Raw genomic sequence first — 23,042 nt, forward strand, 5'->3', positions numbered from 1 at the left:
TTTGCAGCACACAGCATGCAAGGCTGGTGCACTGGACTTTGCCTTTGGCTCAGCCAGCAGCTGGGCTGGTGGCCCCATGCTTCTGCTGCAGCAGCAGCAGCAGTCCTGGCCTCGGAAGGAGAGAGGCTGTGCTGTCTGTGCTGGCTGCGACTCAAAGAGAGCTGCTTCTCTGAGTGTAGTCACAAGTCATTAATAGCAAACGGGCTGCAATGACCCTCTTTTTGCAGCTGAGCCAGCCCCCCAGCCCAGATTCGTAGTGGTGATCTGCAGGCTCAGAGATGTGCAGCACTCTCTGTCTGCCTGTGCCCACCGGCAGAGAAGACCAGCCCTTGGGCAGAGTTTCCCAGAGTACTTGTGGCAAAAGGAGGTTTGCAGGCCCCTTGGGCCCCAGAGCCTGACATGTATCCAACATATTTCTCCCCCTCTCTCCTGTTGTATAAGTCCAGGTGCTCTCAGGGTGCTCCTAAAGCCCAGGGAGCTGCAGTTCAGAGGCTGTGGTAGCAGACCACGTAGAGGCTGCTGTACCTGCTCTGTCCCCCCGCCTTAACGGCTGGGCACCTCTTCCACCCCTGAGGGCTGAGGTCCAAGGTTCACTGCTCTCAGCCTGGTTGGATGTTCCCTGCTTGCCTCACGGCAAAAGAGGGAAGCAGTCCCGACTCCTGCATCTTGGGGTTCCTCTGCGCCCGGGAGAGACTCAGGTAGTCTCCCGCTGCCCCTGAAGCGGGTACTCCCGCCCCGCATGCAAATATACCCAAATGAGGGGGGGCGGGAGGGCATCAAGCTCCACCCTCCTATAAGAGGGCGCTGCGGAGGGGACTGCCGCAGCCGCAGCTCCGTGCCGAGCCGAAGCCCGCCGCACCGAGCCACCGGGAGAGCCCGGACCCCCCAGCCGCAGCATGGTGAGTGCGGGACGGGTGGCGGACGCGGTGACGGGGAGTGCACCTAGCAGGCTCCCGGAGCACCTGACACGGCGGAGCCGCCGCGACGCACCCTCTCCTTCCCTGCCGTGACCTTGGGCAGACCCACCGGCCCCTGCCCGAGGGCAGCAGTGCCCCCTCGCCACTTCGGTCCCGTTCTCTCCCCGGCCGCCACCAGTCCCGGGTGTCCTGGGTCCCCGCGCTGTCGCAGCGAGGGGAGGCGGTGGGGGATGGAGAAGAGTGACCCCTCCGGTGGGGAACGGTAGCCGCGGAAGGACGGGAACAGCTGTCGGGGGTGGAGGCGCCTGTCGGGCACAGGGGCCCGAAGGTGGGCGCCCGACGGAGCTCTCTCCCGCAGCAGCGGGCTCCCCGTCGGGGCTGACAGCAGGAAACGGGAGTGGGGGTCCACTCCCGAACTATCCCGCGGGTGTCTGGTAGCCGCAGAGCGGGTCGGGACCGCTGTCCAACCCGGGCAATGGCCGCTGCCCTCGCCAGGGCCGGGGCTATATTTAGTAGCTCGGGAAGGGGCTGTAGCCGTGCCAAGGAGGTGCAGCACAGCAGCGCCTCGCCCGCCGCAGCGCTGCCCGGGCTCGGTCGGGGTCCCTGCCCCAGGCTGGCCCTAAGTCCGGCGGGCTAGAGCTGCCCCTGCGCTCCCAGCGCCACCTCCGGGAGTCCTTATCCTCGCCAGGCACGGGGCTGGAGCACGGAGCCCATCACGGCTCGGAGTGCTGTGCAGACACCGAACACAGAAGCAAGGAGCTCTGAGCCCCCCCTTCTGTGTGCTGGTGTCCTGTCCGGGGGATCCCAGGGCTGGAGCAGCAGGATGCCAGGAGCAGCGAAGCAGGAATGAGGAATGCTAGGGCCACTGGCAAAGGAGTGTCAGGCCTGCTGCACATCTCCACGCAGCTCGCAGCTGGAGCTATTCTACAGCACTTCTGCCCACCTGAGTTTTGCAGCATGGGTTTGGGGCTGCATATCTTGAGGAGTTTCTGTGCTTCCTCGAAGACTTCTGGGCTTCACAGACAGCCTTCACCCACTGCCCCCCATCCCTCCAAGGCCCTTGCCCCAGAAGTGCTCGTCTGGTTCTGGAGCAGCAGGCAGAGGGGTCCCCAGAGCATGGGTTAAGTACTTGCTGTTCAGCTCATCACCTCGCAGGACTGCTGTACATGGGGAAGGTGCTGAGGCTGCCAGGGGCTCTGTCATCGTGCTGGATGGCAACTCTAGCCAGAGTCTGTGGGGCTGGTGGCTCTCAACTCAAGCTGAGTGGAAGGGACACTAGGGTGGCTCCTGACCCAGCATGGCACCTGTGCATGGCCAAGGGCAATGACAGCCTTGAGCGAACCCTTAGGGGCATGCGAGAGATCACACAAAGAAAACCCCCTGAGGTCAATCCCTGCCCAGAACAGCTCCTCTGCAGATGGCCGTGGAGCACTGGCATCAGACAGGGCTGGCCTGCCCGGGGTGGGCAAGACAGAGCCGTGCTAAGATCTGACTCTGCCTCCCTCCCCCCAGCGTGAGTGCATCTCCGTCCACGTCGGCCAGGCCGGCGTCCAGATGGGCAACACCTGCTGGGAGCTCTACTGCCTGGAGCACGGCATCCAGCCTGATGGGCAGATGCCCAGTGACAAAACCATTGGTGGAGGAGACGACTCCTTCACCACGTTCTTCTGCGAGACCGGGGCTGGGAAGCATGTCCCACGGGCCATCTTTGTGGACCTGGAGCCTACGGTGATCGGTGAGTCCTGAAGTCTGTGTGGCGTGGGCTGCACCCCCAGGTGGGTAGTGATAATATCCTTGCACTGGTTCAACTTGAGGGCATGTCTTCCCCCAGGAGAAGCCACAAACCCGAGCAGCACCAGCTTTTGTTCCTGCAGTGTCCTAGAGGCAGCAGTGCTGGTAGTCTCTGGTACCACATGTGTGTGAGGAGGAACCCGCCCGACCGGCCTGGCAGGTCCCAGTGCCCCTAAACTCTGAGAAGCTGAGTTCCTGTGCAGAGAGGTGGCAGCCACCTCCCTCTGCCGGAGAAACCCGATTCCAGTGGTGACCCTGTGACTTGTGGAGCCTTGGCTGTGCCCCTAGCACGGAGTGAGGGATGGGTGCTCAAATCAGTTCCTCAGCTGCTTGGCAGTTGGCTCGAATCAACACCTTCCACCAAGCTCAATCTTTCCCTGCTGTCTCCTAGATGAGGTTCGGGGAGGAGTCTATCGCCAGCTCTTCCACCCTGAGCAGCTGATCACTGGCAAAGAGGATGCTGCCAACAACTATGCCCGTGGGCACTACACCATTGGCAAAGAGATCATCGACCAAGTGCTGGACAGGATCCGGAAGCTGGTAGGTGACTGCAGGAGGGGGAATATATCCCTCCTGGGCTGGACTCCAGCATCCTGTTGGAGCTCAGAGTACACTTCAGCTCCTGCTGTGCTCTGGGAGGGATCTGCAGCTGCCCATGGCAGGGATAAACCAGGTCCTAAAGGACTTCTGAAGAGTCAGACGTCCACAAAGAAATCCATCTCAGAGCAATCTCATGCCTCTCTCACAGGCTGACCAGTGCACAGGCCTCCAGGGGTTCCTTGTGTTTCACAGCTTTGGAGGAGGCACCGGCTCTGGATTCACCTCTCTGCTGATGGAGCGGCTCTCTGTTGACTACGGCAAGAAGTCCAAGCTGGAGTTCTCCATCTACCCTGCACCGCAGGTCTCTACTGCTGTGGTAGAACCTTATAACTCTATTCTCACCACACACACAACCTTGGAGCACTCAGACTGTGCCTTCATGGTGGACAATGAAGCCATCTATGACATCTGCCGCAGGAACCTGGACATCGAGCGCCCCACCTACACCAACCTGAACAGACTCATCAGCCAGATTGTCTCATCCATCACAGCATCGCTGCGGTTCGATGGGGCCCTGAATGTCGACCTGACTGAGTTCCAGACCAACCTGGTGCCCTACCCTCGGATCCACTTCCCTCTGGCTACCTACGCGCCTGTCATCTCTGCAGAGAAGGCTTACCACGAGCAGCTGTCGGTGGCTGAGATCACCAACTCCTGCTTTGAGCCAGCCAACCAGATGGTGAAGTGCGACCCTCGGCACGGCAAGTACATGGCCTGCTGCCTGCTGTACCGCGGGGACGTGGTGCCCAAGGACGTCAACGCTGCCATCGCCACCATCAAGACCAAGCGCAGCATCCAGTTTGTGGACTGGTGCCCCACGGGCTTCAAGGTGGGCATCAACTACCAGCCACCCACGGTGGTGCCAGGGGGAGACCTGGCCAAGGTGCAGCGAGCCGTCTGCATGCTGAGCAACACCACAGCCATCGCCGAGGCCTGGGCTCGCCTGGACCACAAGTTTGACCTGATGTACGCCAAGAGAGCCTTTGTGCACTGGTACGTGGGGGAGGGCATGGAGGAGGGGGAGTTCTCGGAGGCACGGGAAGACATGGCCGCTCTGGAGAAGGATTACGAGGAGGTGGGCCTGGACTCCTACGAGGATGAAGAGGAGGGTGAAGAGTAGAGGAGCACCTGGCCAACAGGCCTGTGCTTCTTGCCGTGTTAGCTGCAGGAACCCTTTGCAATAAACCTTTCAGAGCCTCTGTGTCTCCCACTAGCCCCCCCCAGCCGCATCGGTTTGTTGTCAGGTCAGGTGTGTGATGAGTGCTTCAGCTCTGCTGCTGTGCTTCCTCCCTGTGCTCTGCTCCAGCTCCAGCTTCTTCCCCATGCAGGTAAGAGCCCCTGGGCTCGCTCCCTTGGGCCGTGGCACACATCTCACCCAATTGCTGCTCCAGTTTGTAGTGGGTACTGCTTCCTTGTTTGGTGTATGGCCCTGTGTTGTATGGCCCCATGTTGCATCCTGGAGCTCAGGGGAGTGGGTTTAGTCTGAGCAGGCAGAGATGAGTGGCTGTTGAGACTTCTGCCCACAGGCAGGGTGGGCAGGCTGTCCGGAGGGGTAGCGGTTGGCGCAGCCTTGCACCCCTGTCCCTGTGGCCAGCGTGCAGGACAAGGGCCGTGCTTGGCTCTGTGGTGCAACGGCTGCACCCCACATGGCATGAACCCCTGTGGCTGCTTAGCTGCTGCACTGTGGTGAGACAATTAAAGGAGGGAAACACTCCCTGTGAAACCTCTTGTCTGCCTCTTTTATTTACCCACCCTCCACAGGCAGCCCAACTGCTGCGTGTCCCAGTGAACCTCTCCTGCCAAGGCATCTCTGAAGTCCCTTTAATCCTAAACCATTCTATGACTCTATGAAGGGTGCCTGCTGGGCTCAGGGAAGTCCCCAGCACTGGGGTGCTTGTGCTGTTCTCAGGCTCTGCTTGCCCTCACCAGAGCAAGGCTGTTGCCCCTGTCTCCCCAGTTCCAGCAGCTCCCTCGCCTGGGCACCTACCTCCCTCTACTCAGGCAGCCAAGAAGCTCAACCTGTGCTGAGCCTCCTCCTGCAGTGCTCACCTTGAGGCTGGTGCTGGGACCAGGGACTAACTTTCCCTGCTACCGGTAATGCTCCAACCCTGCCTCCCGCCAGGATTGTCTTCTGCTGGCCTTCGCTGTGGCCACGTTTGGCTGTTCAACCCCAATACCAGGCCTTGGTCTCTGTCTGCTCCCAGCAGGATCCCTCCCAACAGACAAGGACAGGCCATCCACACTACTGTGCAAGAACATCTTTTACTCCAAACACAAGGCAGCATCGGTGCTGAGAGCAGTGGCAGAGCAGGGACTGGGTCCCCTTGTCTCACTCCAACACCGCACCAGGACCCAGATCACAGCCCTGCCCTTGGTCAGAGGTAACTCCTCTGTGGTGCAGAGCTGTGGGGCCACTTCTGCCGTCACCCAGGGTGGGTCCCACAGCATCCTCCTCTGCAACCCCTGGCGGAAACAGCGGCTGATGAGGGCCCCGTGATTAGCAGCAGATCACACAGCCACAATCCTGGGACACAGGATCAAGTCCCAGGCAGCAGCATTCAGGGCACAGAACACTCCAAATCCAACACAACTCTGGCGCAGAACAGCAGCTCTTCCTCGAGTGCAGCAATCACCTCTGCAAGAGCTCCACAGGGGAGCAGGGACGAGGGCAGCCACTCTTCCCCTGGCTTGGCCTGAGAGCAGCAGGCTCAGATCTGTGTGGTGTCCTGGCCTTCTGGTGCTGGCTGCAACTCCTCCAGCTGGTGGAGGACCTCATTTATACTGGGTCTCTCCTGAGGGTTCACCGTCATCATGGAGGAAAGCAGGCGCAGCAAGGCAGCAGAGTACCTGGAGGAGAGATGACGAGAGGGAGGACCTGTGTGGTGCCCAACACAGGGCACTGCCCAGGAGCAGGGTCACCCTCCCCAACTCTTTACCTGGTTGTGGGGGGCACGGCAATCGGGTTCTGCACTGCCAGAGCCACGCTGTCGCCCTTCTGGAAGATGGCATCGTAGGGGCCCTCCCCAAACATCATGCAATACAGCATGCAGCCTAGGGACTGGAGCATGGTGGGGTCAAGCCAGCCCTATGGTGGCGAGCCAGGGGCCGGGGGGCTGGATGCTTACCCAGATATCTGTGCGCTCATCTATGACACATTCGCTTGGCACTGTGAAGAGCTCAGGGGCACGATAGGAGATGGTGCAGCGCTGGGCAGCCCAGTCCTGCAAGAGAAGAGCATGAGAATGAAAGGCTCAAGGAAGGGATAGGTTGGTAGAGCCATGTCCCTGGGCACCCACCTGCACAGCCATGGCCTTCCGAGAGCTGTTGACTTCGATGCGAGCTTGGTTCATGGAACCCAGATCCATCAGCACAGGCTGGTCATCCTCATCCAGCAGGACATTGGTGGGTTTGAGGTCCCTGAATGGATGGACATCACTGACAGCCCACCAGGACCCCTGGCACCCCCCTATCTGGGGCTGCTGGCCTCCCACCTGTGTGCGTAGCCCTTGCTGTGGATGGCTTGTAGCCCACGGCAGATGCCATGCAGGATGAGGAGGATCCGCTGCTCCGGCATGAAGGTCCCTTTCTCCCGCAGTGCTTGCACCTCGCTCCAGAGGGTGCCCCCCTGGCAAACGCAAGCAGACAGTTGCCACTACTACTCCTGGTGACAAAGAGGAGGGGGGCAGCCAAGGGAGTCCCTCTCACCTTCACATAGGGTAGGAGGAGCCAAGCTTCATGCTTGGCGCCCTTCTCCACCATGCAGTGGGCCACTAGAGGCAGGATGTTGGGGTGGTCAAAGAGGCCATGCATCTCCACCTCGTGCAGGGCAGCCTGGCGGTCCTCCTTGTCATGGCACAGGATGCGCTTCAGGGCGTAGAAGCGCCCATCTCGCAGCCCCTCCACCAGGTCCACGTAGCTGAAGCCCCTGTGAAGAACCAAGTATGGTATGGGCTAGGTCCCACAGCACTGCTGCACCTGCATTGGGCCCTTGTGCCCAGCCTCAAATGCAAGCACCCATAGGAGGGGGCCACGGGGCAGAGTGCCTCCCCCACCTCCATGGGAACCCCTCCGGCATGAGTATTTTCCCCACCTTGTGGGCACCTGCCAGACAACCAAAGTGTCCCCAGTCTGCATGAGAAACCCAATGACCTAATCACCCTCACTTCCATGGGTTCAAGCACCCACTCCTGGGCATCACCAAGCCCTGTCACCCAGCACAAACACATGTTCGAGCAGCTCCCTATAACATCTCTAAGATTCTCCCGCACACCCAAGCACCAGTGGTGCTCCCTACCGTACATGAGCATGCCACACACCCCCAAACATATTTGACCACACACCTTCATCCCTAAGCACTCCCCTGTGCCCCAACACCCCCTAAGCCTGAGCGTGCCCCCATGTCCAAGCATGCCCCATGCCCAAGCACAGCCCCATGTCTGTGCATCAGCTCCATAGAATAGAATCATAGAATCAACCAGGTTGGAAGAGACCTCCAAGCTCATCCAGTCCAACCTAGCACCCAGCCCTGCCCAAGCAACCAGACCATGGCACTAAGTGCCCCAGCCAGGCTTGGCTTCAACACCTCCAGGCACAGTGACTCCACCACCTCCCCGGGCAGCCCATTCCAATGCCAATCACTCTGTGAAGAACTTCCTCCTAATATCAAGCCTATATCTGCCCCGGCACAACTTGAGACTGTGTCCCCTTGTTCTGAGCATCAGCTTCATGCCAGGGAAAATACTCCCATGTCTGGGCATCTTCCCATGTACAAGCACCCCCGAGCTCGAACAACCCCCCCCATGCCCGAGCATTCACCCTATGCCCAAGAACCCCCCACGTCCGAATATACCCCGCATGCACAAGTATCTCACATCCCCTAGTTTCCTCCCATTCCCGAGCACCCCCTCCGTGCACAAGCACCCGCATCCCTCCATGGCCAAGAATCTCCTCCATGCCAGAGAATACCTAAAGCCCAAGCATGCCCCCATCCCCGACCATTCCCGCCATGTACAATCCCCCCCACCCCCGAGCACCCCCCCCATTCCCGAGCATCAGTCCCACGCACAAGCATCCCCATCCCCGATCACCCTCCCCCGGCACGACCGACCATCCCCCCCCATCCCCGAGCATCCCCCGTGTACCCGAGCCCCCCGTACCCAGGCCCCCTCCCGCCCCCGCGGACCCCCGTCCCGAGCTCCCGGTGCCGCCGCGGACCCCTCTGCCAGCCGGTGGAGGAGGAGGTACCGCGCTCCCCCCAGGCTGACGGTGCCGCGGGAGCAGACGCACAGCGCCTGCCCCATCGCCTGCCCGCGTCATCGCCCGCCGCCGCGCGTCACCCCTGCGTCACCCGTGCCGTGCCCACGGGGCGGGGCGCCGCCGCCTGCGGGTCCCCGGTGCCGCCCGGGCGGGGACCGGGGTGCTGCCTCCTGCGGCGCGGGTGCGCTGCGGTGCGGCGGAAGCGCAGCGGAGCGAGGGGGGAGCGCCGAGCCCCGGGATCGCCCTGCCCTGCGACCAGGGCGGAACGCAGCGCCCGCGGCGCGGTGGCATCCCCCGGCTGCGGGCGTCGGTAGCGCCAGCCTGGCCGCTCCCCTGAGCTGAGCTGGCTCCAGTGAGCCAAGCTTCGTGCTCGGGCGGGTAGGTCAGTGGTGCAGGCGACAGAGGTGGCGAGGCCGCCCCGCAGGGAGAGGACCACCCCTAGCCCAGCGCTGCGATGCCTCCCTGAAGTCCCTGTCGCCAGGACCGCTGCCAGGCTCCAGGCTTCGCTCCTGGCACAGACGGCAGCATCCCCCTAGCAAAGCGATAATCTATCACCACTTCTCCGGTGGACAAGTGGGCCGACTCCTTCGACGGCACTGTGTCTGTCGGGTGGTGCCACTTGTAGGAGGCTCCCTGTGCCTCTGTGTGTGTCACCCACTGCCCCAGGCAGGAGGCACCAGGGCTGTGCCCGCCGGCTGGAGCTGGCTTCGGCGGTGAAACGCTGCCGCCATCCCGTGCCCGGTGGACTTGGAGGGAGCGCCGCTGGCCGGGCAAGGAGACCAGAGTCAATCTACCCCGGTCCCTCGCTGCTTCCCAGCCGTGCTGCTCCCAGCTGCCTGCACTTAGGACCTGGAGGAAGCCCCGGCGCTGGCCCCTCAGGATCATGTGATGGTGGTGTCCACGTCCCGCTTCGTCCTCCATTCCGGGGCTGCCAAGCGCCCAGCGAGGATGCGGCTGCTGGCTCTGGCCCTGCTGCTGGCGGCGGGGCTTCTGCACACGCAGGTGGGCAAACACGGGTGGGAAGTTTGGGAGAAGTGCGTGGGGCCGAGCTGCGAAGGGTCTGCCGGGACGTGTCCGGCGTCTGCCCCACTTTCCTTCCCGTGTCCTTGCTCTTGCTGCTGCGGGTCCTCTCTGCTGCAGCCCGTGTCCTGTGCCGGTGTCTCATCTGTGCTCCCCGCCGGCCCTCGCAGCACCGTCGCCTGAAATGCCGCTGCCTTTAGCGCAGTGTACTTTGATAGTGTGGAGTGGGCCATTAGGCTGCCCTGCCTGTCCCTCCTGCTCTCCTGGGACAGTACAGCATCCTCGTCTCTGCACTGAGGATGAGGAGTGTCCCAGGGAATGGGAGGGGGCGGCTGGGCGGGCTTGGAGATGGGCTGGAGCCCCCTGCCACTGCCCCTCTCCTGCAGGCCTCCCTCCCGGCACGCTCCTTCCAGCTGGATTTCGAGGAGGACTGCTTCCTCAAGGATGGTGTCCCGTTCCGCTACATCTCGGGCAGCATCCACTACGCCCGTGTCCCACGCCCTGCCTGGAGGGACAGGCTCCTCAAGATGTACATGAGTGGGCTCAGCGCCGTGCAGGTGTAAGTGACCAGGACAGCCCTGATGGTGCACATCCTGAGTGTGCACTGTGGCTCCGTGGGGCCTTTGGGGTCCCCAGAGCAGGGACGGAGGCAGGGGTGTTGCCTGACCACAGGGAGTGGGGACCAGCCCTTGCACTGGCATCCGCCTGACCTTGCTGCCTGTCCTGGTCCAGCACTAGCTGCCATCCCCAGATCAGGCCAGTTGGCAGGAGCCTGTGGAACAGCTCCCCATAGCACTGGGGTGCCCTTTTGTGCCCCCCCCCCCCCTTATGAAATCACCCAGACTAGATTGAGATGGCTGGAAATCAGAATGAGGCCTTATGTTTACAGCTGGGCACAGTATACAAGCAGATTGTTACAATCTCTACAGCTAGAGACAGAAATAGACAAGATAAAAGTGATACAGAAACACAAAAGCTCTCCCAGAAACCAGAGTGCCCAGGAGGGGCTCCCAACCACCCTTCCACCTCCCTTCCACCCCTCTACCTTACCCCAGCCTCTGCCTTGGAGAATGGGCCAGGGGGGTTAGGAAGCAAAAGGATTAGTTAGCAGGTTAGGGAGAGAGGTGCAGGCAGCCAGAGCCAGAGAGCAACTCCTTTATCTACATTTATGTTCCTGTTTTCATCCATCTCAGCAAGCCTCTGAGTGCAGCAGCCATCACCACTGTTGCCTTCTCACAACCTAGCATCTAATTTCTCTCACCAAAGTATTCCAGCTAGCTTCAGACTAGCACACCTTAGCACCTGCATGGTGATCTCCTCTCTCACCCCAGCTATGTTCCCTGGAACTACCACGAGCCACTGCCGGGGGTTTATGACTTTGCTGGAAACAGGGATGTGGAGGCCTTCCTGGACCTGACAGCTGAGCTGGGGCTCCTGGTGATTCTACGCCCAGGGCCCTACATCTGTGCAGAGTGGGAGATGGTGAGCTCCATCCTGGCACAGAGGGGTGCCACATGGTTTGGGAAGAGCACAATGGCAATGGCCCTTCTGACTGTGGTGCCGTGCCAGCCCTGCCCAGGCTGCTGCCCTGGGGGCAACGTGCTGCTCCAGTGCTGTGGCATTGCACTGGCTGTGTTTTGTCTGTGTGCCAGCCCAGGGTGCTGAGCTGTTTCTCTGCCTCCATCTCTGCCATGCTTGTCTCTTCAGGGTGGCCTGCCCTCCTGGCTGCTGTGGAAATCAGACGTTGTCCTGCGCTCCTCTGACCCTGGTGAGCCTCAGCCTGGGGCCCTGGCCACCATGCCCTTTACAGCCTGCTGCCAGCATGCTGCTCTCTCTCCATGCACCTGCTGGCCCTGTGTGTGTGGTTTCTCTCATCCTTTTCTCCATCTTTTGAGATGGAGACCTCTGCTTCCTCATCACACGTGGCACTGCCCTGACAACTTCATCCTCATTCTGGCAGGGCTGGCTGAAGGTTGGTTGGGGTGCATATAGCAGCCAGGCTGAGCTGCTCTGTTTCCTCAGCCTACCTGGCAGCTGTGGACTCCTGGCTCCATGTCCTGCTACCCAAGATCAAGCCACGGCTGTACCAGTATGGAGGGAACATCATCAGTGTACAGGTAGGGTGCTGTGGAACCCAGCCCCATGATCATCTTTGGATGTTCCTCCAAAAGCCACCTGTACCCTCTACACCATGACCTCCCCCGGCACGGCTCTTAGATAACTCCTTCCTGACCTCGGGACCTGGAGTTAGATCCAAGGGCTAGAACTCTCAGGTACCTGCCATCACCCCCCTTGTGGTTTGCGGGACACTGACAAAGTAGGGGTCAGAGTGGGGCTGGAAGGTCACTTTTGGGACGCACTCGAGAGCTGTCGTGACATCTAATGGGATGAAGAGCTGGGGTGCTCGTTGCATTGAGTAGCGGGCCCTGGCTGCAGCCCTGCCGTGCTGGGTGCTGGCTCCTGCCTTGCTTCCAGGTGGAGAACGAATACGGGAGTTACTACGCCTGCGACTATGAGTACCTGCGACACCTGCTGGCATCCTTCCGGGCACTGCTGGGGAGCGAGGTGCTGCTCTTCACCACCGACGAGGCAGGGGCACAGGAGCTGCGCTGCGGCACGCTGCAGGGTCTCTATGCCACCATCGACTTCGGGCCAGGTACTTCTGCGAGGCAGGAGGGGCAGAGGGGATGAGGGTTCCTGCTTCATCTAACTCTAAACTCTCCACTGCCATCTTTGCAGGCTCTAATGTGACAGAGGCATTTGGTGCCCAGCGCCAGGTTGAGCCAGAGGGGCCCCTGGTGAGCTTGGATGGGGCTCTGTGGTGGCAGAGGATGGTCTGCGGTGGCTCTGAGGAGGCAAAGGGGCTGGGGGAGTGGGGAGAGCGAGGCAAGGAGAAGTGCTGGGGCCAGCCTGCAGCTGATCAGAGGGGATGTGGCTGACAGAGGGGTGCCAGGAGCCTCAGGTCCAGGCAGGTGACAGTCTCTTTCTCCTTCAGGTGAACTCTGAGTACTACACGGGCTGGCTGGACTACTGGGGGGAGGCACATGCCAGCACCAGCTCAGCGAGGGTGGCCCGGGGACTAGAGGACATGCTGCAGCTGGGAGCCAATGTCAACATGCAAGTAGTCAGCTGAGGGTGCAAAGCTCTCCTGTCTGCCAGCACTGGAGTGGGCATTGCTGCTCACCTTCTTCCCACCAGGCTTGGCAGAGAGGGCTGAGACTGCAAGTGCAGCAGGGAGAGGGAAGTGCCCCAGAGACCTCCATGGGGTGCTGACAGGGTTCTCTGGGGTACCTCATAGGTACATGTTCCATGGGGGGACAAACTTCGCCTACTGGAGTGGTGAGTAGGGCTCTGCCCTGGGGCTGGGGACACACTGGGGCTGGGAGGTTTTCCCTGGCCATCCCATACCCAAAGGCCCCTGAATTCAAGCTTGTTCCCACCTTGGGAATCCTTCTGTCTCCAAGTAGGGGCTCTCATTTCTGGGTCACATCCCCCCACACTGCCTCGCAGCTAACCTGGGGTTGGAACCCACACCCTGGCCACTTCCTGAACCTCTTCCTCACCCCCCACTGCTTCCCCTGGCCAGGTGCTGACTTCAGGGGCCAGTACAAACCAGTGACCACCAGCTACGACTATGATGCCCCCCTCTCAGAGGCAGGAGACCCCACCGAGAAGCTGTTTGCTATCCGTACAGTCATCAGTAAGGTGCTGAGCCTGGGAGGAGGAGGGGGACAGCACTGGGCACTGCTTCCCGTGCCAGGGAAAAGGGGGACACAGAGAGACCTGGCAGCACAAGAGACATCTCCCTGCTCACCCAGGGAGGCAACTGACAGTTTGCTGTTCAGTTCCAGCCTCTGCCAGTTGGTCCAATGCCACCTGCCACCACCAAATACGCCTATGGCTGGGTTGCCCTGCAGAAGGTAAGTGCCTGTCCTGAGGGTTGGGCTTCCTCAGCCTGGCCAGCTGGCCTCAGCCTGGCCAGCACCTATCTGTTTCCTTGCAGTATGCCAACCTCCTGGACGTCTTGGATATACTGTGTCCCTCTGGGCCCATCCACAGCCAGTTCCCCCTCACCTTTGAGGCCATAAAGCAGGTGTGGTGCTGGGTGCAGTGGAGGACTGTAGAGGAGATGCTCCTAGACTTGTCTGCCCTGCCCCAGCTCTGGGCTGGAGGAGCAGAGCTTGTCTCCAGACCCATTTTCCTTTGTGTGCCACTCTGCTGTATCCTGCAGGTCCATGGCTTTGTGGTGTACCACACACAGCTGCCCCAGGATGTCCCAGACCCAGCAGTGCTGGGGGCTCCTCCTCACACCATCTGTGACCGTGCCTATGTGATGCTGCAGAAGGTGAGCCTGCAGGAGCACACCCATTCTAGGCTCAGCCTATCAGGAAGGCTGTGCCCTGCTGGGGTCTCATGAGGTGCCATGAGCCATGCTGAACCTCTGTTGGCCAGCCCTCTGGCCTGAATATGTGCCCCCTAGGGCCACAGTGTAGGCTTGGGCCGGTTCTGGGAAAACAGGCAGCAGGATGCAATTGTGGTGAGCTGCCAGCAGTGACTGGGGTAGGGATCCAGGCACAGGGCAGCAGTGCAGACCTTGTGGCTGCAGGAGTACCAGGGGACACTGGAGCGGGATGGGCAGACAGCGCTGCGAGTGACCGGCAGGGCAGGGGACACCCTGGATGTGCTCCTGGAGAACATGGGCAGGATCAGCTTTGGGGCCAACATCAGTGACTTCAAGGTGAGGCAAGTGGGCTCTGGAGGTGATGGCCTGGGCATCTGTGTGGCCACTCTCTTCTCCTGCCAACTGCATCAGACTCCAGCCATGGCAGGGATACCCTCAGACCCGTGCTCCGGGTTAATCTCACACCACTTCCTCCCCTGGTCCTGACAAATGTACCAGGACCTTTGTCTCCATCATGCTGCCACAGCAGTCAGGGCTGTGCAGCCCCTTGCAGCAGATTCAACCCAACCTCCATTCCTGGGGGTGGGATAGGCCCTGGGGAAGTTCTCCTTCTGCCCAGGGCAGACCTTGCTGTCTCATTTTCCCTCCTGCTCCATCTCAGGGCTTGCTGGGGAACCTCTCCTTAGGCTCCAGCTATCTCAGCAACTGGCTGATCTACCCCCTGGCCATAGACATTGCTGTGCAGCAGGGCTGGCCCCATGGTGCCCTGCCAAAATCAAGCAGCAGGGGCAGAGCAGGGCCAGCCTTCTACACTGGGACCTTTGAGACCCCTGGCATCGCCTGGGACACCTTTGTGAAATTCCCAGGTTGGGGCAAGGTAAGAGCACTGTTAGCCAGAAGGGATGAGGGTGAAGAGGGGCACAGCTCAGTGCTGTTTCATCTTTCAGGGCCAGCTGTGGATAAATGGCTTCAACCTGGGCCGGTACTGGCCCCGACGTGGGCCACAGCAGACTCTCTTTGTGCCTGGCTCAGTGCTGCACGTTGGTCGCCCCAACAACATCACGGTGCTGGAGCTGGAAGGGGCACCTCACACCCCTCTCTTGCTCTTCCTCGACCAGCCTGTTTTCAACAGGACACTCAGCCACAGCACCGTGGCCACAGAATAAACTGAGCTGCTGGGCACCACGACCACATCTCGCTGGGATGGCAGTGATGGCAGGGGGCTGGCGAAGCAGAGACGGCAGCAGAGGGTCTGTGCAAAGCAGAAAGGGGTTCAGAATTGAGCTTGTTTTGCATGTTGATCCCAAATCGTTGCAATGCTTGTGCTGACACTGCCCCCTGCCTAGGGGCCAAGGCACCTCTTTATTGACAATGCAGGCAGAGGAGGTAGTTGCTAGCTTAACACAGCTGAGACACTGCTGGCATCCAGCAGGGCAGAAAGCAAAGCACAGCCCAGAGGGTGCTAACAGCTGTGGCTTGCATTAGCTCAGGGCTGCAGGGTCCAGATGTGTCAGGATCTGTTCTACCACCACAGACAGCAGGCTATAATGGAGCCAGGAGAATAGCTGGCAGAGGCTCCAGCCAGGGGTCCTGCTAACACTAGCACCTGGGGACCTCTTCATGTAGCATCCCCAGAGCCACCGCCCAGGGATACTCTTGTACAGGGCTTTGCTAGCATTGTCCCAGAGAGTGACCTGGCCTGCTCCATTCCTCTGACCAGTACTGCTCCACAAACTCTCCCTCCCTGCACAGGCAGCACTCAGTCATGTCTCCTCCACGCCAGTCCTTGGCAGAGAGCAGCAGTTCCCAGCCTTATGTGTGTCTGGCCCGGGCCTGGCGGTGGGTTTGCAGGCAGGCTGTGGAGCAGAAGGAGAAGTCAAGGTAATGGAAGGGGATCCGGCCCAGCAGGGACTCTCCACAGTGCCAGCAGCGACTGCAAGAAGAAGCAGAGAAGACCCTCAGTGAAGGGGACACTGGTGAGAGACCTAGAGAAAGCCAGAATTGACTGGGTTGGGACATAGGACAAGAGACACCAGCAGCACCAGGAAGCTGGAGCTGCTCTAGTCCTTGACTCCTGATGTACTCAGCCAGCAGCTTGGCCAGGACTTGCTCTCTGCAGATGATACTGCTTGGAAGTGTGGTGTGAGGCATTTCAAGGGGGAATTTGACCCCATACAAGGCCCTGCCCCTGCTCAGATGAGCACTGGGAGGGCTGGCTGCCAACAAGCCTGGGGGGTGACGCAGGGAAAAGGGACGTGGTGGGCTGTGCAGTCAGGGGTAGGAGCAGGTAGGGGGCTGGCTGGCTGTGGGACTGGCTGCAACTAGACCTGGTTGTGCTGGGCAGAGTATTTCAGGGTGGCAGGGCAAGAGAGGAGAAAGCTTTTACACAGGCACGACTGGGAACTGACTGCACAGGAATAGCTTTAGACTGGAAGTGAGAGATGGAACAAGAAGGGCAGGGAATGACTGTACTGGGACAGTTTGTCTGTGGAGCCATGCTGCTGTTACCTGATGTTGGTGAGAGTTGTGCTGGCATCCCGCAGCTGCGCGGCCAGGGCTCTCTGGAGAGCAGAGACACAGCTCAGCCCCAGCAGCCCCTGGGAGCTGCTGTGCCCAGAGCCCACGTCAGATGGGCTGTGTCCCCTTCCCCACACACAGCCTCACCTTCTCCCTGTCGGACAGGGCTGCAAACTGCTGCTTCTCTTTCTGCTCCTGCTCCCGGCAGCGCTGCTCCTCCCGCTGCGCCTGCTCCCGCTGCTTCCGCTGGGCCTTCTGGGCACGCTTCTTCTCCAGCCGTTTGGCCTCCATCTCCTGCGTCAGGGGCCCTGGCACCTAGGGGCAGTCAGCACCTCGCACTGAGCACAGGGCAGTGGCACGAGAGGGCGAGAGGCACTTTGCTGTGGGGTCCCTCAGCACCCAGAAGGCGATGGCAGGCAGCGGGCACCCACCTTGGCACGGTGGTAGTCGTACTTGTCTGGGTGGTCCACCATGAACTTGCGGAAGGCATTGCGGGTCGCTTTGTCAGCAGAGACGCAGTAGGGGGTCCTGTCCTGCCTGTCTCTGTGAGACAAGGAAGACCAGTTAACCCTGACATCTGACTGCTTATGTCCCACTGGAGTCCCGGGGACCCTAGGGATGTCTCATGGGTACTGCAGGCCAGAAGATCACAGCCAAGGAGGCAAAAGTTGCCTATCGCCACACCAGAAGTCCCCAAATCCTCCCTTATGTCTCAAATGTTTTGCAAAGGGTGGTCACATCCCCACTCTCTGAACTGCCTACCAAGAAACCTGGGAGCACTGGGGCATTGCCTCTGTGCCAGACCAGGCAGGCTGAGAATGGTAATTCAGCTCTTAGGCCTCCCCTAATCTCACTTCAGAGACACCAAGCCCAGCTGCCTCATGACAAAGCTTGCACCAGTCTCCTGTGATCAAGACAGAAAGCAGTTGCTAGACTTCTACAGCAGAGGCTCAACCACTGAGTGCCCTATGGCTGTACCTGAGAGCAGGGTCTGCTCCTGCCTCCAGCAGCAGACACACAGCCTTGGCCTTCCCTGCCTGTGCTGCCACATGAAGCAGGGTGCAGCCACCTTCATCCACGGGCTGGTTGAGCAGAGAGTGTGATGCATCCAGGGGCTGGTTGCCCTCCCCATCCTTTCTGTCTGCCAGCAGACCTCCACTCTCTGGCACGCCCAGGAGGTGTGACAATGTCCCCACATCCCCTGTTTTACAGGCAGTGAAGAGGGCATCACAGAGCTGGGTCTGAGGGTCACCTATGAGGGAAGAACAGAAAAGGAGTCTGACAAGGCAGAGTGAGCAGAGCAGTGCTCTGGTCCGACAAGGTGTGATGGGGTAACACAGCCCACTCTACCCCAACACAGAAGTGAGGGAAAGTACCACAACCCCCTAGATTCTGGGTTGAGACAAAGAGTTCTACTGAGGATGAGTTAACAGAATGCACAATGACCTTAGCCTGTTTGCAGAGAAGTGCAGCAAAACGCAGGAGCAGCAGAAGCCAGCAACTACCCCCCACCCTCCACCCCTAACCTGCAGACAAAAAGACCACCACCTGGAAAACAAAAGCAGCAACCAGAACAGGAAGTTTCTCATGTTACAGTCTGAAATTCAAGCCCCTTAATACTTTGGTCCAGCTGGCACTTCAGTTTTGAAGACACCATGACTGCAGTATGGTATTGAGTATCAGCAGCAGATTCAACTCAACCCATGGCACTGGGAGCCCACTCAAAGCACTGTCCTGCTAGCTGGATTTGGGCACTGCAGGATCTGCAGCACCTTCATGGTCTAGTTGGTTGGACAGGGCTGGGTGGTAGGTTGGACTGGATGAGCTTGGAAGTCTCTTCCAACCTGGATGATTCGATGATTCAGAGTCTGTGACAAGATGCCAGGGCCTTCCTGGGCACTGCCACCAGCAGTCAAGCCCTCTCATGAGGTGAAACCCACTCCAATGCCCCTGCTCCAGCACACCTGCCTCAGCCATGTGCTGGGCTCACTCAAAGGCCTGTGGCTGCACTACACTGCTCTGCATGACAACATGCTCTTCACCCTGCTGGAAAGCCACCAGCAAATGGAGCAGGCAACCACCCCTCCCAGCTCCTGGCCTCCCTTACCTCCATTGTCCCAAGGAAGAGGCTGAGGCCCAGCCTCCCCCTGCAGCTCTATCACCAGCTCTGGGCCAGGCTGCCCATGTTGGCTACCACAGCACCGCATCTCTTCAGCACGGGGCCCTGCACAGGGAGCACACGGTGAGGGAGAGGGGCAGGGCCACCTGGCACCCCAGCCACTATGGCAGGACCCTTCCCCAGTGCCTTCCTACACTGTCCCTGGTCAGTTCTTCCCCCTCACCTTTCTCTACTTTCTTGTTCCTCTTCCTCCTTTTGCAGTTTCGCTTGGGCACCACTTCGAACTCCCGAAGGTCTAAGGTGCCAAGTGTCACTTCCACAGTCTCCAGTTCCCCTTCAGGGCTTTCCTCTTCTTCCTCCTCCTCTTCTAGAGTTGAAGCAGGTAAGACAGGGGCTGGGGCCCCACACAGCACAAGTCACTCAGGGCTCTCAGCCAAGCACACCCTGCCATTCTGCCCAGCACAAGACCGTGTGCTGCAGATGCCCACTGTGGTGCCAGGCCCTGTCACAGGGCTGTAAATCTGGTGCTGTGCTATTACAGCAGACACCCCTGCGTGCTCTGTGGCTCAAGCTCACCACTTTTGTCCTTCTGCACAGGACCAGTTTGCACCTTCTGCTGCCTTTTCTGTCTGTTCTTCCAAGGGGACCCAGTGATGTCTTCCAGTGGCGTGTCCTTCTCTGGGCAGCAAGGGTGCCCCTGTCATTACTTAGTGACAGGGAGGACCCCACATCTCCAAGAGATGAGGGCTGGAGAGCTGGCACTTCAGCTCCATAACGCAGTCTCCCCAAACACAGAGGAGGTTGCAGGAGGGGCTGGGCTGACTCACCATACACCTGCAGGCTGGCCAGCATCGTGTGGACTCGCAGCACTTCTCGCAGGGTGGCCCTGCGGGTGCTGAGAGGGATGTGGCAGACACGAGGGTCCCCTTGGGTGAGGACTGGACTCCTGCCACCAAAGAGCAGTGCACGGTTGTGACGAGGAACCCGCAGGAAGATGCGCTCAGCATCCTTCAGGTGCTGGGCCCAGGCTGCCAGCAGGTCCTGAATATCCTGGGGAGGAAGATGAGGCAACATGGGATCCTGAGCACACTGTGTGGGCACAGGTAGGTCAGGAACAGGGACAAACCCAGGACAGAGGAGACTCAGTTGGGCGTTGACCCCCTTCCAGAGCTCACACCCCACCCATACCCTCCAGCAGCAGCACGTTACCACCCCACGGAGCCAGCCATGAACACATCTCCTTGCCAAAAGCCCAGTGCTGTGGTCCAGCCCTACCTTGAGGAGAGCAGCCTCATTGTAACGCCGCAGGGAGGCTCCAGCCGACCTGGGTGCTGAGCCTGGGGTCTGAGCATCCCGGAGGCCCTGCGCTGTGCCCTGCCGGGCCCGCACTGTGTAGCGGTGGAAGGTCTTGTGCTCCTGCACCTCGGGGCTGCAGAGAGAAGCAGGCATGAGCACCAGGACTCCATGCACGGAGAGCAGTTGATGTTACTGGGACCCCAGAGGGCTTGTAGCTTGTCCCTGAGGCCCTAAAGATTAACAGCTTGGGCTTGCAGTTTAGCTGGGCTTAACTGACTCAAGCAAACATTGGGAGCTGCAGGTGCCAGGGTGTGTAAGCATTGTGGTGGAGGAGGAGGACCATAGAATCAGAGAATCAAGCAGGTTGGAAGAGACCTCCAAGCTCAGCCAGTCCAACCTAGCACCCAGCCTTGGCCAATCAACCAGACCATGGCACTAAGTGCCTTATCCAGGCTTTTCTGGAACACCTCCAGGGACAGCGACTCCACCACCTCCCTGGGCAGCCCATTCCAATGCCAATCACTCTCTCTGGCAACAACTTCCTCCTAACATCCAGCCTGAACCTCCCCTGACACAACTTGAGACTGTGTCCCCTCATTCTGTTGCTGCTTGCCTGGCAGAAGAGACCAACCACCTAGGGATTAGCCCCAGTTCCTTATCCTTGCCTGGCTCTGCTCCTCTGTACTCACCCTCGGAAGACAGCTCCTGCAAAGTGCCCGCCGCCCATCATCAGCACCACCCAGCACGTGCTTGCATTGAGGCTCTGCAGCGACTTCATCAGCTCTGCTGGCTCCTCACTGCCACCCTGAGACACAGAGACCCCTGCTAGCACCCACAGGATTACCCTGTTATGCCTTGCTGTCCTCCAGGACAAGACCAGCCCCTCTGCTGCCATCAGAAGCAGGTTTCTGGGAGAACCACAGACAAAACAAGCCACAAGCAAGAACTAAGGCTTGGGCCAGGCTCCAAAGACTAATCCTTCCATCACGGCATGTGAGGGGCCATCAGGCAGTGTATACACCCCAGTGCCATCTGCCTTTTCTGAGGACCCTCTCCCAACTAGCTGGGCTGTAACTTGCCTTCTTGGTGCCCACCACGCAGCGATAGGCAGAGATGAGCTGGCCCTTTGCATTGCAGAGCAGCACCTTGTGGGACCTGGGGACTGAGAGAGACTTGGGGCTGCAGGTGGCAGAGGGCAGCGATTCTGACTCACTGTCTGCTTCAGAGCTTTCAGAATCTGACCCTGAGATGCTGGAAACATCACCTGCAAAAGGAAAGAAAATAAAGCAAGGCAAATGGTGACCAACAGCTTCCTCAGAACTACACAGGTGGCTCCAAGGGCCAGCACATAATTCCCAGAAATATCCTATCTTGTGCTCTACACACCATGAGGAGATGGTGAGCTGGGGAGAGAGGCATTTGGACCTCTTGTTTCCCAGATATGCACAGGTGTAGCTTAGGCACCACACTTAGAAGCCTGGATGGGGCACTTAGTGACATGGTCTAGTTGACTGGATAGGGCTGAGTGCTAGGTTGGACTGGATGAGCTTGGAGGTCTCTTCCAACCTGCTTGGTTCTATGGTTCCTTCTACCCAGGAGTCAGCAGGGCTCAGAAGCAGTGCTGGATCCCGCAGAGACCCCCACAAGGTCAGAATAAAGAGACTCTAAGATGGCAGCAGTTGCCAGAGGCTTCACCTCTGGACACAACAGCCCCAGCAACACTGCTGAGAGCTGCTGGGCTCTGCTGAGGGCAGCTTTGTTCCTTACCTGCACGAGTCTTTGCCTCAAAGAGTTCTGCTGGCAGCGTCTGGCGCCCCAGGAGACGCTGCCTCAGGTTGAAGCGGTGCCAGTCAAGATGGTAGTGCTCAGTCTGTGCAGGAAAGAGGTATCAGCTGGCAGGGTCTTGGTGGCCTCTGGAACCTTCCATCGTTAAAGGCCCCCAGGTGACAGACCCCTGGGGCTAAACTGATGCCGGGACCCTGCAGTGATCCCAAGTGGAAGACTACAGTACATTAAAGAGTTATCCACCTAACAGCTGACCTGACGTGGCTCAGGCCTGTGCCACACATACCATTTACCTCCACCAAATCAGGTTTTAAGCAATAATACGCTGGCTCTGGGTGCCAGACCCCAACAGGACACGGGAAGCAGCCAGCTTTGAGCTGTAACGTGCCGGGGTCAAGCCTCTGTAGCAGGACCCTGCCATCCATGCCAGCCCTTCTGACTCCGAGCGCTGCTCACCTGCTCCTCCCGGCTGCCGAACACCTGCTTGCAGGTCAGGCAGCACATCCGCTCCGGCACCTCGGCGACCCTGTGGACCTTCTCTTCCTTGCTGGTGGCTGCAGGTTTGTCTGGAAGAAGGAAGGGCTGTGTACAGATGGCTCCCCGGACAGAAAGGCAAGGAGCAGGACCTCCTGGCTGCCTTCTCAGCTACCCAACGAGCCCTTCTATCTGCTGAGGAGTTGTGGCATCCTTGGGGTGGCACCAGAGGCGGCGAATTTACCCACCCGCCGGGCAGTGCAGACAGAGCGTTCGGGAGTGCCACCCAAGCTGTGCTGGGAACAGAGCTTCTTCGTGCCTTGGAGCTGATGAACAGAGCTCCCGCCCCCTGTATCCCTGAAGCTCCACGCACCGTGGCTCGCTGGGGCCGGCTCGGCGGCCCACGCGTCCGCAACAACTCCGGTGACCAGGGTTAGCCCGCGCAGGAGAACGGGGTCCTGAGCAGCCTCGAAAACCGACATGATCTCCGGGGACGGCATCGCTCTTGCTACCAACAGCGAGGATAATGCATGAGGAACGGGCACGGCCCTGGGAACCACCCGTGGGTTACTGGAAGACCTCCTCCCCGAGGTCTCCGTCCCCGGGGCTCACCCCTCCTCCCCTGCCCGCGTCCTCCCTGCGGCCGCTGCCCTCGGAATCCTTGCCGACGCCGTCAGTGGCCCTGCGGCCGCGGCCCCACCCTCCCGAAGCTGTTACTCCGGAGTCACGGCCGCCGGTACCGGGCACATGGCCGCCGGCACCGGGCACACGGCCCCGCAGCACACCCCGGCTGCACTACGTCACGTCCTGTTTGGGTGCACCCGCCGCTAGGCTCAGCCCCGCCTCCGCCCTCTCGCCTTCCCAT

General features: G+C 59.9%; 5 protein-coding genes across 13 annotated transcripts in view; 3 read left to right on the top strand and 2 right to left on the bottom strand.

Moving 5' to 3' along the window:
* Positions 1-23,042, top strand: part of ABCB6 (ATP binding cassette subfamily B member 6 (LAN blood group)) — a 49,159-nt gene that overhangs the window by 5,527 nt on the left and 20,590 nt on the right. The window lies entirely within an intron of this gene.
* LOC135186754 (tubulin alpha-5 chain) lies at positions 786-5,031 on the top strand. The gene is made up of 4 exons (XM_064164751.1): positions 786-899; positions 2,430-2,652; positions 3,100-3,248; positions 3,457-5,031. The coding sequence occupies exons 1-4, from the start codon at positions 897-899 to the stop codon at positions 4,426-4,428; spliced, it is 1,347 nt and encodes a 448-aa protein (XP_064020821.1). The 5' UTR covers positions 786-896; the 3' UTR covers positions 4,429-5,031.
* Positions 5,552-8,635, bottom strand: STK16 (serine/threonine kinase 16). 2 transcript variants are annotated; one of them, XM_064164785.1, is made up of 7 exons: positions 8,523-8,635; positions 7,014-7,233; positions 6,800-6,933; positions 6,605-6,725; positions 6,434-6,529; positions 6,245-6,366; positions 5,552-6,155 (listed from the first exon to the last, which is right to left on the bottom strand). In XM_064164785.1, the coding sequence occupies exons 1-7, from the start codon at positions 8,606-8,608 to the stop codon at positions 6,017-6,019; spliced, it is 918 nt and encodes a 305-aa protein (XP_064020855.1). In that variant the 5' UTR covers positions 8,609-8,635; the 3' UTR covers positions 5,552-6,016. The 2 variants fall into 2 exon arrangements, with proteins under 2 accessions (XP_064020855.1, XP_064020846.1); XM_064164776.1 differs by having other exon boundaries at positions 8,491-8,635.
* GLB1L (galactosidase beta 1 like) lies at positions 8,765-15,174 on the top strand. 4 transcript variants are annotated; one of them, XM_064164741.1, is made up of 17 exons: positions 8,765-9,566; positions 9,971-10,143; positions 10,916-11,066; positions 11,292-11,352; positions 11,607-11,701; positions 12,060-12,240; positions 12,324-12,382; positions 12,580-12,701; positions 12,883-12,923; positions 13,171-13,289; positions 13,430-13,504; positions 13,588-13,677; positions 13,816-13,929; positions 14,191-14,322; positions 14,648-14,728; positions 14,787-14,863; positions 14,934-15,023. In XM_064164741.1, the coding sequence occupies exons 1-16, from the start codon at positions 9,453-9,455 to the stop codon at positions 14,841-14,843; spliced, it is 1,665 nt and encodes a 554-aa protein (XP_064020811.1). In that variant the 5' UTR covers positions 8,765-9,452; the 3' UTR covers positions 14,844-14,863; positions 14,934-15,023. The 4 variants fall into 4 exon arrangements, with proteins under 4 accessions (XP_064020811.1, XP_064020784.1, XP_064020802.1 ...); XM_064164723.1 differs by having other exon boundaries at positions 8,766-9,566; positions 14,648-14,863; positions 14,934-15,174; XM_064164714.1 differs by having other exon boundaries at positions 14,648-15,174.
* ANKZF1 (ankyrin repeat and zinc finger peptidyl tRNA hydrolase 1) lies at positions 15,307-22,953 on the bottom strand. 5 transcript variants are annotated; one of them, XM_064164699.1, is made up of 16 exons: positions 22,790-22,953; positions 22,551-22,685; positions 22,160-22,269; positions 21,686-21,788; positions 20,998-21,182; positions 20,608-20,723; positions 19,898-20,051; positions 19,450-19,672; positions 19,199-19,300; positions 18,846-18,989; positions 18,611-18,727; positions 17,482-17,755; positions 16,935-17,046; positions 16,651-16,818; positions 16,495-16,547; positions 15,307-15,919 (listed from the first exon to the last, which is right to left on the bottom strand). In XM_064164699.1, the coding sequence occupies exons 2-16, from the start codon at positions 22,675-22,677 to the stop codon at positions 15,799-15,801; spliced, it is 2,109 nt and encodes a 702-aa protein (XP_064020769.1). In that variant the 5' UTR covers positions 22,678-22,685; positions 22,790-22,953; the 3' UTR covers positions 15,307-15,798. The 5 variants fall into 5 exon arrangements, with proteins under 5 accessions (XP_064020769.1, XP_064020762.1, XP_064020744.1 ...); XM_064164692.1 differs by having other exon boundaries at positions 15,307-15,842; positions 18,846-19,016; XM_064164674.1 differs by having other exon boundaries at positions 18,846-19,016.

The sequence above is a fragment of the Pogoniulus pusillus genome, chromosome 2 (genome assembly GCF_015220805.1).
Source record: "Pogoniulus pusillus isolate bPogPus1 chromosome 2, bPogPus1.pri, whole genome shotgun sequence".
Classification (NCBI taxonomy): Eukaryota; Metazoa; Chordata; class Aves; order Piciformes; family Lybiidae; genus Pogoniulus; species Pogoniulus pusillus.